General features: G+C 48.1%; 2 protein-coding genes across 6 annotated transcripts in view; one reads left to right on the top strand and one right to left on the bottom strand.

Moving 5' to 3' along the window:
- CAPN7 (calpain 7) overlaps window positions 1–13064 on the bottom strand; it is a 264535-nt gene that overhangs the window by 109879 nt on the left and 141592 nt on the right. The window lies entirely within an intron of this gene.
- Window positions 216–13064, top strand: part of LOC144784831 (uncharacterized) — a 54861-nt gene continuing 42012 nt past the window's right edge. The window contains exon 1 of one of the 2 annotated variants that reach the window (XM_078663893.1): window positions 216–600. In XM_078663893.1, the coding sequence (XP_078520019.1) occupies window positions 301–600 (300 nt within the window). In that variant the 5' untranslated portion in view covers window positions 216–300. Of the gene's footprint in view, window positions 643–13064 lie in introns of both variants that reach the window. The other variant, XM_078663892.1, reaches the window with a different exon arrangement.

Genomic DNA, 13064 nt, shown 5'->3' with positions numbered 1-13064 from the left:
CCTAATGGGGTCCATACAATCTGCCTTCATGAAGGGCAAGGACTGGGAGAAAGCCCGTTCCAGATCTTAAGAGGCAGGCACCCATTTACGAAGGACAACGTAGTCTGGCGGGAAAAGACCGTCACCAGCAAATGGTCACCTGCTGTTGTCCAGCATAACCTAGAGAAGGCCCGTGAAGTGTACACTGAACACTAAAACAAGAGGAGAAACGTGAAAGAAACAGCCCTTGAAAGAGGGGAATGGGTGAGAGTCAAGCTGGCAGTACTTAGAAGGAAAGGAGAAAGCAAGTACAGCCCACTCATGCAAGTGAAAGAAGTATATGATGGAGCTGCGTTACTCAGTGACGGGAATGTGTGGTACCAAGACCGCATGGCTAAAATTAACAAGATCCTACAGTGGCCCGTGGAGGAAGAGAAAGACCGACAAGACCAAGGACCGAGAGTCAGCGAGGAACGAATGAGTGAAGGGGGTGAATGCGAAGTGGAAAAAGAATTTCAGGTAGAAGGAGAAGATCAGGAACTGCCGGGTGTGGAAGAAGCACAGGCCGAGAAGAGCACGACACCCCAGAGAAATGAAATGAGTCAGCAGAAGGACAGAATGGTGAGCCCTGCAGAAGATAGTGTTCGAGAAGCTTCTACACCGGTAAGACGTACACGTGCTGGAAGAGCAGTGGTCAGGCCTGCTCATTTCAGAGACTTTGAACTGGGGGAATGTTAAACCTGTGGACTTATTGCATCCTTTTGTATGTGTATAAAAAGGAGAGATATGTAGTGTTGCGCTCTAGTCCTTGCGGTCGCGTGATGATGCAACACGCAAGGACGTGAGTGAGACGAAGGACGATGCGCTAGAGAGATGTGCGCATGCGCGAGCGACCGGAGCGCGAACAGAGTAAGACGCTCGGCGCTCTTCTTGCGGCGATATTTAAGTTAATAAAACCGACTTCCCTCACAACAAAAGCATCGTGGTCTTCATTGAATTCGGGTGAAGAACCAGATCTTCACACATCAGCATTTGGCCTTCAGACACCATGCCCGTCCCGTCACAGGCTGCACATGTTCGACTCTGCTCCTCTGATTTAAAGGGCTTGGCTGGTGCCCGCTCTTGCCCTCTCCCACCCTCGTATTGGCACTCTGTGCGCCTATAACCCGTTTCTCCTCAGTTGGCGAGCGCAGCTCCGCACGGTACTGTCGCCATCTTGGAACAATTTTTTTCACATGCACAAGCGCCGCCTCCACAGACAACCAACATGTGGCGACGAATGCAGGATTGCCTGCGTGCACTGCACATGGCCTCGTAAACCAGAAAGACACATCGAGCACTGCAGAAATAACTGGTACATGTGCCAAGTAGAGGCACCCACGTTCACACCAAGAAGCCTATTTCCGCTTTCTTCCAATATCCCCTAGCCACCTCACAAATCATAATATGTAGCAAGGCGTACAGGGACACAGAGGCGGACAACGCATGTGGGTTAAAGTATATTTATTATGCTTTAGTAGAGCGCCGGGAACCCTTCCAGCCTCTGACTCGGCTGGTGATCCATAGATCAAGGTCGTGCCCGCGCTCGCAGCATTTCCCGTCATCACGTGACGGGGAAACACTAGAACGCAACTCTACATATCTCCCCCTTTAGCAATACCACAATACAACCAACAAGATGGTATGATGGGGATGAAGTCCACGAAGATAGGTGGTTAAACTTTCATGTCGTACTCACAATCAGGCGGGCAACTAGAGACAAATTTCGGGGGGGGGAGGTGGTGAAAAAGATTTTGAGGGGGGCTAATTCTTCCAGCCGTAACCAGAGTGGCTGTAAGAAGGGGTGAAAACATAACAAAAGCCTCATTTACATTTAAATGGTCTTTTACAGACCTGCGAAGTACTCGGGTGCAGTTGCAATTAGACGTCGCCAGCCTCGAAGCGTGTCAGCCCGGGCTGACGCACACGACGGGGGGGGGGGGATGCTGAAGCCCGGTGAGCCCAATGGGTGTTGCGCGCCTGCTCACAATACCTTTTTGGCAGGACCACAGCTCTGCCTGTGCGGGTGTGTTTCAACGGGGTACGTCTCCTACTGTCTCTGCTACCACTGGGTGGGTCATCGTTCGGTGTTTCCGGTGTTTGCCCCCCCGTCCAAAATTCCCTCTCCTTGATTCTTCTGCTGTACCTGTCATTCTGTGTCTTCTAGATTAGTCTGTGTTCTGGTGGTATTCGTCTCTTCAGCATTGGTGCTCATTGTGCTACAACTTGGTACACCAGTGTCTGCCGTATGTCGTATGTTCCTCCTCCTGCAGATTCCAGTCGTCATTCCTTTCTGGTTGCGTTACTCCCGGCTTGGCCCACTTCAACACTTTGTTGCACCTGGTCATTCTGTCTTTGGACCATATCTTTCCGTCACTGAAGAGAGCAGATCTAGTGTAGATTTTTCGAACTTGCAGGGGTGTACAAAACTTGCTGTCTACCTTCCTCCTCATTTGAGCAAGCTTCACTCTGACCCATTCCGCTCTTTCCAGTGACGTTTCTTTGACATTGTGCCGCTTGTTGCAGTGTTCTGTGTATATCCTTTGAGCTTTTTCTAAGTTGCTGCGCACCACTGCAGGAGACCATTTGCTCAGCACTGTCTGTTGTTTCCACGCCACATTGTCTCTTGTAAACGGGTGACGGCCCCTCAATATCTTGAATGGGCTATATCCTGTTTTGATGGGAGTGATGCGGTAAGCCCATACTGTACATTTTAGTTCTGTCTCCCAATTCTTCCCTGCGTTGATGGCTGCCTGTACTGACCTCATGATGACTATTAAATCTTCCGGCTAGGCCATTCCCGGCCGGGTGATATACTGGGGTGTGTTTTGTCTGTATTCCTTTCCGTTCCATGAACACATTCCACTTGCCGGACGTGAATTGGGGTCCATCGTCGCACATTATGGCTCTTGGAATTCCCTCTCTCAGAAACTTGGAGGTGAGGAACGCTAGTATGGTGTCAGTGTCTGCTGTCTCACATAACTCAATTTCCGGCCACTTAGAATACCGGTCTACGAGCACAATGGCATACTTAGGTACACTCTCCGCGGCCAGGATTGGGACCAGGATGTTCACTGCTAATTCGTCACATGGATTGACTGGGTTGGTGAACTTCCCAAAAGGAGGTCGTTTCCGTGCTCTTCTTGCGTGGTATTTTCACACTCACCTCTTATGCCTGCCGGTCTCGGCTGGTCCGGGCAGTGTTCCACTGGGCTATTTCTGCGCCCGTTATGTGTGCCAGGGCACCCTCTGTTCCCCAATGTCTCTGACTGTTACACAATGGGGTTGCTTTTCCTCCTGGCAGTGTTCCACGGGCTATGTCTGCGCCCTTTATATGTGCCAGGGCCCCCTCTGCTCCTCTATGTCTCTAACTGGTACCCCCTTCTCCCCCCCCCCCCAGCGCTGCTCTGCGCTCTCAGTGACCGGGGCAGGCCGACTTGCTGTCTCAAGGCGAGCGGGCTCACATGAGTGTACAGGGTGGTGTCAGGCTCTCCTCCGTGCAGCCGAGTAATTAGCGGCTCCGCTGCCGCGCTCTCCTCGCGGTCGGGCGTCACTAGTCTCCTGAGCCACCGGACACATCTGTGATTTTTGGAGACATGTGACAAGTAAACAGGATCGGGCTGCCCTTGGGGCAATCAGGCAGTGTCCGACAGGCTGGTCGGACGGGTCAGTGTGTGAGCCGGTTTCAATGGTCTACTGGGCGGATTTGTACTGCCGATTTCCTCGATATTAAAGCAGATGGTGCCAGTAGTAAGCACACATTCATGCAGTCTTCCATACCTTGTAAAACACTTATACTTTGAGTTATTACTGGTTCAAAACTGCACCAATTTGGAAACATGGGCGACTTTTTTTTAGCTTTGTAATGCCCTAATGGGGTCACTTTTATGTTTGTGCTCAGGCTTATTTTCTGTCTCATTTCAAGAGCAAAATACTAATTCTACTGGTAGAACCACAGGTTGGCCGGGTCTGCACTGAGGTGGCGAAGTGAGCTAAAGAACGATGATGGATCTGTGACTGGGGGTGAGTGTCTAAAAAGTTTTAGTGCTCTGTCCATCATCTCCTTGTGTTTGCTTTGTTCGCCCTAAGTTGGCAGGGTAAGCCCAGATGTGGGTCCCTTGCTCACTTTGCCACTGGATTCAAGCTAACCTGGCTGATATGGGGTGTTACCCCGAAACCGGTCCCAGGATGCTGGTTTCCTGTCCAGGGAAGACCTGGCTTGGCAGTTTGGGCTGGACCGTTCCCATAAGGAACAGGGTCAAGACTGATTTGCATATAGCCGAGTCAGAACTGGGGTGGCGAAGTGAGCTAAAGAACGATGACGGATTCAACCCAGATCTGTGACTGGGGATGACTGTCTGAAAAGTTTCAGCGCTACGTCATCATTTCCTTATGTATGCTATCTTGAAAACACCCCAGCCAGAGGTTGGAACCCCAGAACGTTAATGCAGTTTTTGGTACCCGCACTGAGTGCTTTTTTCTCCTTTTTATTCTGCTGACCATCTTAAGCAAACACGTTCAGGTTTTAAAAGTTACTAGGTGGTCTGGAAATGGTAAATAGTGCATTTTGCCACGTGGTATTCAAGTCCACAATTAGATTTTTTTTTTTATAAACACATTTTTGAAAATAACATTACACCATAGTGCATATCAAGAGCAAATCCAACTATTGTTGCATTTTGTAGAGTTCCCACATCTTCTATCTGGGTCATTCTGAGCACAAGGGCAGCAGCGGCCATGTCTCAGCTTCTACCAAGCTTGTATTCGAGTTTCAGCTCCTCGAATGATTTGAGGCCTTTTATACCTAACCGGTCACCCAGTTTATTGATCCATTAAGTTCCCACTTCTGCATCCACAGTAACGTGCCCACTTGATCTAGCAGGTCACTGTCCCAGTGGGCATTCGCCTTTGTTTACTTTCCTTCCCACCCTAAACGCGTGTTTGTATCTTTCCGTGCCTGTATCACCACAGCTGTATGTGGTGTTGATGGGAGTATCTATTCAATGGTTCATGGGAGAAAAAACCTAGTCAGTTAGTACAGCTAATTGGGCCAGTCCAGAGTATTTACTAATGTTGGGAAGGGATAATCCTCCATCCTATACTACCTGTGTCAGGTTATTTAGTAATATTCCAGGTGTCCATCATTCCATACGAGCGATTTTATCACAAATTCAACCTTCTTGAAAAGTTTCAGGGATTCAATATGGTGCATCCTGGAGGACATACAAGAATTTAGGTAGCATGACCATCTTAAAGACGGCCGCAAGCCCCAAAAATGATAGCAGTGGTTTCTTTCAATGCTCCACATTGCATTTGCCTTTAATATGCTATATAGGTCACATCTGAGGAATTCGACTGGGTCTCGCAGGAGATAGATCCTTAAATATTAAAAGCTTTACTTCTTCACTATCAAAGGTTGACCAGCCTCCCACCAGAGCACATGAGGGCTGATGGTATAGAATGATTTTTGCCACTGAATAACGAGCCCTAAAAACCCACCAAAGGTACTCGCAAGTCTGCACTAGCTGATGAATTATAGATTACTGGTTTGCAACACCGAACAGAATATCATCTGCATAGAGGGATACCCGATGATCCCAGGTATCACTCCCATCCAGGTCCCCTTACTAGGGCATCGTCCTCATCCAACCGGCTAGGGGTTCCAATGCCAGCCAGAATTACATAGGTGACCGACCAGCCATCGACTGTCTTGTCCCTCTTTGCAGCTGAAATGGTGGGGACAGCACCCCATTCACTCGGACTCTGGCCACGGAGTTCTGGTAAAGAAGCTTGGCCCAGGTTAAGGAGGTATGGGGGAGGGGAAGAGCAGAAGGCCATGGGCAATACAGACTTTCCGACAAGGCACCCCAAAGATAAAGTTCCATTCCAGTGAGTTAAATACTGTAGAAGCATCCAACAACAGGAACCCCGTTGGTGCCATCACCCCCTCTCTGCCCACCATACAGGCATATAATCTCCTAAAATGTAATCTGGAAGCTGATGTTCGGCATGAAATCCAATAGGTCTGGATGCACAGGTGTGGTGATAAACTGTCCCAGTCTGTTAGCCAGGACTTTGGCTAACATTTTGCTTTCAAAATTTAACAATGATAGAAGCCTGGTATGAAAAGTAATGATCGGGGGGGGGGGTTAGTCGGGTTTGTATATGAACACTATTGTGGCTGCCCTCAGTCCGTGCCTCTACATATATAACAAGCATTTGCAATGCAATAGGTCGCGCATTTGCGAAAGTTTAAGCTATTGGCATTGTAAATGACAATGCCTTTTATTTATGTGTTTTGATAACTCCTAAATAAAAGGCATTGTCATTTACAATGCCAATAGCTCAAAATCTTGTAAATGCGAGAACTATTTTATTTCATAGAAGCGGCCACCATTTTCCCGGGCTGCTTGGAAAGTGAAAGCGTGCATGGCTTGCTGAATGTTGCAGGGAAGCATGTCATGCCTGCAGTAGGAGAAACTCATTAAAGAAAATAGTGCTTATAGACTAAATAAGACATACAATGTAACAACAGAAGTAAAAGGGACAGTCCTCATGGGAAGTTACAGATGAAGACAAGGCAGTACTAAGTAGGGACTAACAAGCCTATCAACTAATCCGAAGCCAGCATTTACAAAGGGAAATGACACACCAATGAAAAATATGGGCGGGAAGTGGGTGGGGCTTAAAGTCCATACTCGAATAACGCATGTCTCACAGAGCAGTGCAGGCGCTGCCCAGGCTCGACCTCAAAAATAAACATGCCAGTACCAATAGACGTGCATCCTGAGCAGTGATGGGCAGTTAACACCGAGCCCGTTTATCTGATGCTTGCAGGAGCCTCTGCTTGGCATGCACAATTTTAAGAAAGATGACATCAAACCGCAGCAAGGGCTAGCATATTTTCTTCAGCGGCAGTGCGAGGTTGCATATTGGGATTTCAACATACCTACATGTTGATTATTGAGAAAGAAGTACCAGCAAAGTGAATGTTGCCGCAAATGCTTGATGTAGCGTCTCTGGAGCTAGAGTGATAATTTTATTCTTAGAGTGCTTGCTGCCAGTGGTTTCTGTGTCATGGTGCTGCAAATAACCAGGGCAGCGGTCGTTGGGGCAAAGAGCACTGGTTAATCTGATGAATTTGCACAGAAGAACGGGGTGGGATTACGTTGCTGTCACATATGCACTAACTGCTGTCGGTGTTTACTCCGTATTTACGCTTCCTTTCTACACACTCACTGTCGCAGAACTTGGAACACATTTGAAAATGCAACTCTGCCCTGACCCGTGTCATCCCAGGCTCCGCTGTGATTAATTTCCTTTAAATTCTAATGCAGACTCCTGATGGAATATTAAATATCACTTTCTGCTAAATGGCCATATAATATGCGTGTGCTAGCCTGAGTTTGGAATTGCTCTGAATTTGTCGTGCATGCAGTGTTCAGATTAACACCTCTGGACGCTCTGGGTGCACCTCGGTAGTTGTAGCCTGGTGGCCCACGTGGCTCAGAGATAGTCCGACACCCAGAAAGAACACGAGCGAGTGCGGGAAACGAGGAATACCTGACCCAGATACATCGAACTGCTTACGTTTCCGCCTGCACATGTGTAAAAAGTCCACTTTCTCGTCATATAGTGGGGTAGTTCATTTTGAGCTACTGTTCATGACAACTGACCAGTAAGACTGTGTTATGTACGGCATGCATTGCTTTTATACTGTAGCTCACCTGGCTCTCAATTTTCAACCACCACATGCTATTTTCTTTGCTATTTTCATTAGCTGCTACGATTTGGTACAAATGTCAACATATCTCTTTAATTATAATGTGTTTATTAGGAGGCCAAAAAAAAAAGTTTTGAAGAGAGATCATCCAAGCAACCGTTTTTAAAATGCACATCTCTGCCTCAATCATGACCTTTTCAGTTTACCACAGTTTGACCACCTCAACAATGGCGGATATTGATTTTCAGCATGCATACTTAAAAGAATATAGTCAAACTGTGCATTGTTTTGTAATTACACCTGGCCTTCTTGTTGCGGCCATATGCACAGACCGACTCAAACACTGAGCCTGATCCCTCTATGGTCTGCATGCTTGTGTCCCGTGCATAAGTCAGGGTGGGAATTGTTGCTATGGTCTCCTGGCTACGCCATATTTGAAAATATATCTCCTAAAGAGTGGAGCTTCATCGGCCCGCCCCTTGCTGCCTGAATTATCCCAGGGTGCAGGACAGGATTACAGCCAAGAGAAGGAGTGTTTGTGGTCTATAGTGTGCCAATGATTTCCACCCTAAACAAGCAGTAGCCTCCATCATTAGGGCCTTTGAGTTTAATGGGATTCAGCTCTAATGAAAAGCGATGTCTGCTGCCGCTTTTCTGCAGTGTGTGTTGGGAGGTTCTCAAGCGTTTTTTGGGTGTGTACACCCAGGGGAGTGATGTGTGTATGTCTTTTAATGAATGTTGTGAGTAAGCACACAGGGGTGGATGTACATATGTCTAATGGGTGCATGTCTATATATTTAAAAGTTGTGTGTGGACGGCAGGCAGGAATGTTTGCACGGTGGGTGTCATTTCAGGATGTTGTCTGTCTAGATGACAGCGAAGCCTCGTGCATCTCTTTCCAGTGCTCGCACTCACCTAGGGCCAGAGCGAAGATAAACTCGGCGCTCCTCTAGTGCCCCATGTCGAGGCTGCCACTGCCTGGTCGTCCTTTGTCCTGCAGCGTCCGTCCGCTCCTGGCTCACCCCCTGCCGGAGCCCAGCTGCCCTGCCTGCCGCCTTGTGATCTGCACGGGCTGCGCGCACTCGGAGCTGCCGCTGGCTGGGGGCTCTGCACTTCTTGGCCAGACGCGAGGCAGGGGAAGGCCCAGCTGTTTCACATATAGCTGTGTGTCCCGGTGAACCTGCCCAGCCCACGGCTGAGGAACACATAAGCAAAACTGGCTTTGGTGGATCGAAATTCCGGGCAGCCACGGGGAAAACCGGCGCATTTGTGGAAGGCCTTATCCCTTGCGAGGCACTACGCTGCTTGCCTGCCTGGCGTGAAACACCAAAGTGCTCCACAGTCCCTGCTGCTAATAATTAGGGGGGTGTGAGTATGCCGCCGTATGGCGAGGCCCTGAAAGAGAAGTGAGGAGCATAATACGGAGGAGAGCGTAGAAACTGGGCCAACGTGAACAAGTGAAAGTGAAAGGCACGCCGTGAGCGTGCACATCGGTGTGCCCAGTGGCGGCACAAGCGGGGTTCGCCGCTGTGCTTGAGGAGTGCTGCGCGGCTCGCGAGGCCGTGGGAGGGGGCCGCCAAAGCAACAAAAAAGCAGCCCCTGCACACTATGCTGAACGCCCGAGGAGCCTGCCTGCCCGAGAATAGCTACGGGGAGGTGACCAAGGCGGGTGAGTGATGGCACTGCAGTGCCTGCGAGCGCCGCGCGCCAGTGTGCTGACAGGTCTTGGGCATGGAAAGTAAAAGTGCCTTACCTCTCAAGGGGGACAGGAGATGCCCACGGCGCGAACGTCCACATTCCCAGTCCGGCCTGCAGCCTGCGCGTGCCCATCTCCTGTCTCCCTTTAAGTCCTTGAAAGCATAGTCGACGACTATAGGTCTCGCTGGCGACAGCGCTTCGTCGCCAGATGCGAGACTTAAAAAGTGGAGCAACACATACTTGCAATCCCTTTATATTGGTCAGGAGGCAGATCTGTAGGGCCTTGTGCTTTCCGCGAACACAGGATCCTCTGGTAGTATTTCCTCAGGTGATATGTCTGAATCCAGGGTCTCCCCATCGTCGGCTGAGAGGCTGTGCAGCCTCACATCTTTCAGCGAATCTTGTATATCCTCCTTCCCTCGGTTGCTCTATGAGGTATAGTGGTCTTGAGAGTAAACAGCAAACACGTTTGCAATGCCAAGGCTCCCTTGTATAATAGTTTGATTAGGATCAGCAATTGGTCAGACCACCAATTTGCCAACCTAACTGCTAACTTCATAACGTCTTCTTCATGTTGCCAAAAATAGTTTAGGGGTATTGCCCACAGTAAATTGCCTCTACTTTCGTTTCTGGGAGCAAGTTGATGCCTCAGAACCACTGTGTTTTTATTGCACAAGTCTCTCTAAATCTGATGCATCAGCTTCAATGTTGGTTATCTCAGCCCATTTACGTTGTTTAAATGCAGAGGCGAGGCTGATGACCTGCCCTCGGATTACCCCTTTCTACGCCTCCCAGAGAACTATAGCAGAGTACACAGTCTTTATTTTTTGAAAATAGTAATCCCCCACAAGGTTTATTTTGTCCTGCATCGCTCTATGCTGCTCAAGCGAGCTGTCAATTTTCCATTATTCCCCCACTCCAGGATCCCCTTGGACTCTATTTTCACCATTTGTGGGGGGTGATCTGATATTCTTTTGGCCAGAATCTCACATTTGTGAATTTGTGCATATGTGTTCATCTTGTGAGAAAGTAATCTGTGCGCGAAACACTATCATATGCACCAGAATTAAATATATGTGCCTGTTTGTGGGGGTGGCGATTTCTCTAAATGCCAATTAAGTCTAAGGAATTAGCAAAGCGCTTTAGGCAAGAGTCCATTGCCTGCTCCTTTGTCCAATTCTGTCCATACGGTCATTCATTGTATGGTTGAAACATACTTCCAATACCAACAGACCGGATGTCGACTGCACCAACAAGAAGCCCAATTTCTCTAGTCATTGCTTGAAGGTATACTGAAAGGAGAGTCAATGGTTGTCCATTCCAAAATCCTGTAGCCAATACAAAACATCCTAGTGGATGTAGTCTAGTTTGTCTATCATCAGTGGGATGGATTTTTTGTGAGTAACACTGCTCCCTCCTGCCAGCTTTAGTCAGCATGTGCCTCTTAGATGAGTTTCATGTAATACTATCACATCTAGATTGTGTCTCCTGAAAGGCCGGTGAATGACTTCTCTTTTGATTTTATTCACCAGTCCATTGACATTCCAGAAGAGTACCGTCAGCACTTTACCCTAGTGAGCTGCTGCCTCGGACTCTAAGGGTGAAGTACTCATAGATCCCTCTTATTCGGTGTCCTGTGATGATGCATTTATAATGCTGCATTCTGCTACAACCATACTCATGAATGTGTATTGTAACACTAACTTAAACTTCCCCAACTTCCACTCCTCATGCTGCATGCCACCAACTACCTGTCACCCCAATTCACAGGGAATCAGTCACCGTTGCATTTCTATTGCTTTAACTTCTAACAAGAGGTTGCTTAAACTGCTGCAACTTCATGGGCCACAATCCCTCATTTCCTCCAAAAGAAGACTCTTATTTATCCATGCTAAACTCTGATGACATAGCTGTGGGAACAAAACTCTCCCACAAACCAATCTCCGCTTTGCCCCAACCAACACAGCGCCTCAAAATCCCACAAGTAAAAGTGTATTTCACCAAGCCCGATCAGTTTTGGTCCCTCTGCAGTGGACACTATTTAGTCCGACTGGGATAGTAGGTAGAGTCAGCCTCTCCAACTGGGCCAGTTGTTACCCCAGTTTCAATAAGTCACAAGTGTGAACCACTTTGTCACACAAAAGAATGGTCACAGTAGAAATGATTAGCAAAATGACAGACAACACATATGTGGAAAATGCACATAGAATTATGACAACACCAGATATCAAATGCGATGAATGACTGTGATTTAATCAATTAAACAGGGGTTGTCAAAGGATCAACGATTCAGAGGACAGAATGTATGTCAACATGTACATTTTGTAAAAGCAGGTGAAAATACAGTGACAAGTACAAAAGTTGGGGTTGGTGCAGGTGATGTGCAAGGGGAAGGTAGTGCATATATATACATCCATAATTGAATTAGAAACCTATCTGCCAGATTTCTGGCATATACAATTAATGCAACAACATAAACAAAGGAAGCCGTTATAGAGTCACTGTCAACCAGGTTTGGTGTCGAAGAAAAGGGGAAAAGTCGACTTTTTGACCCCTGTGGGAACCAGCCAACTGAGTGTCTTGGAGGTGGGGTCTTCTTCAGGATGGGGGGACAGGTGAAGAAGGGGGGGCACCAGCATCAGCAGGGATCCTTTGTGCTGGAAAATTACATTTGTGGGCCTGTACTTCTCGAAATGATGCGTAGATTGTACAACATAGGATCAAAGTATTCTATGGTGGACTGAATTATGCAGTCAGGGTGGCACTAGGTTCATTAGTAACCTGTAGCTCTCTGGGAAGCGCAGAAGAATCAGACAGCTAGTCGTTAGCTGATGCTGGTGCCCCCCCCTTCTTCACCTGTCCCCCCCAGCCTGAAGAAGACCCCGCCTTCAAGACGCTCAGTTGGCTGGTTCCCAACACTAGGGCCTTCATCGCTCTCAAGCACTCAAACCAATTTGATGTTAATTCACCTGGATCTACTTTCTGCATCTTCTAGGAGTGCCTGTGTGACCATCTTGGAGTATTTGCAACAGTGAACAGTGTTTTTGACTTCATTCTGGATGATGTTTATCACCGTTTTTGAAACTCATTTATTCTGTGGAAGTCAGCCCTCAGAAAATTCGCTTCAACAGGTCTATTTTGTACTCCAAGATGGTCTTGATATCCATTACTACTGTTAGCACATCCTTGAGGGTAGACCTCACATATGGGGGCATGTGACCTTCTGCCCCCGTCGTCAATACGCATGCCTAGCCTTGAGTGTCGGTACAAAAGGGGGTGGTGATGGACGGAGCATCTGAACCAATCAAACACTCACACCCATTCAACAGATCTGGGTTTAATCCATCACCGTTCTTTAGCCCACTCTGCCACCCCAGTTCAGACATGGCCATATGCAAATCAGTCTGAGCCTGTGCCTCATGGGAACAGTCCAGCCCGAACTGCCAAGCCATGCCTTCACTGGACCGGAAACAAGCTTCCTAGGACCGGTTTCTGGCATTTCAGCCGTCTTCAGCCAGGCTTGCTTGAATCCAGTGGCAAAGTGAGCAAGGGACTCACGTCTGAGCATACCCTGCCAACTTATGGCGAACAAAGCGGTACAAAAGGGGGTGGTGATGGACGGAGC

This window comes from Lissotriton helveticus, chromosome 10, assembly GCF_964261635.1.
Source record: "Lissotriton helveticus chromosome 10, aLisHel1.1, whole genome shotgun sequence".
Classification (NCBI taxonomy): Eukaryota; Metazoa; Chordata; class Amphibia; order Caudata; family Salamandridae; genus Lissotriton; species Lissotriton helveticus.
This window is presented reverse-complemented; position numbering and strand designations above follow the sequence as displayed.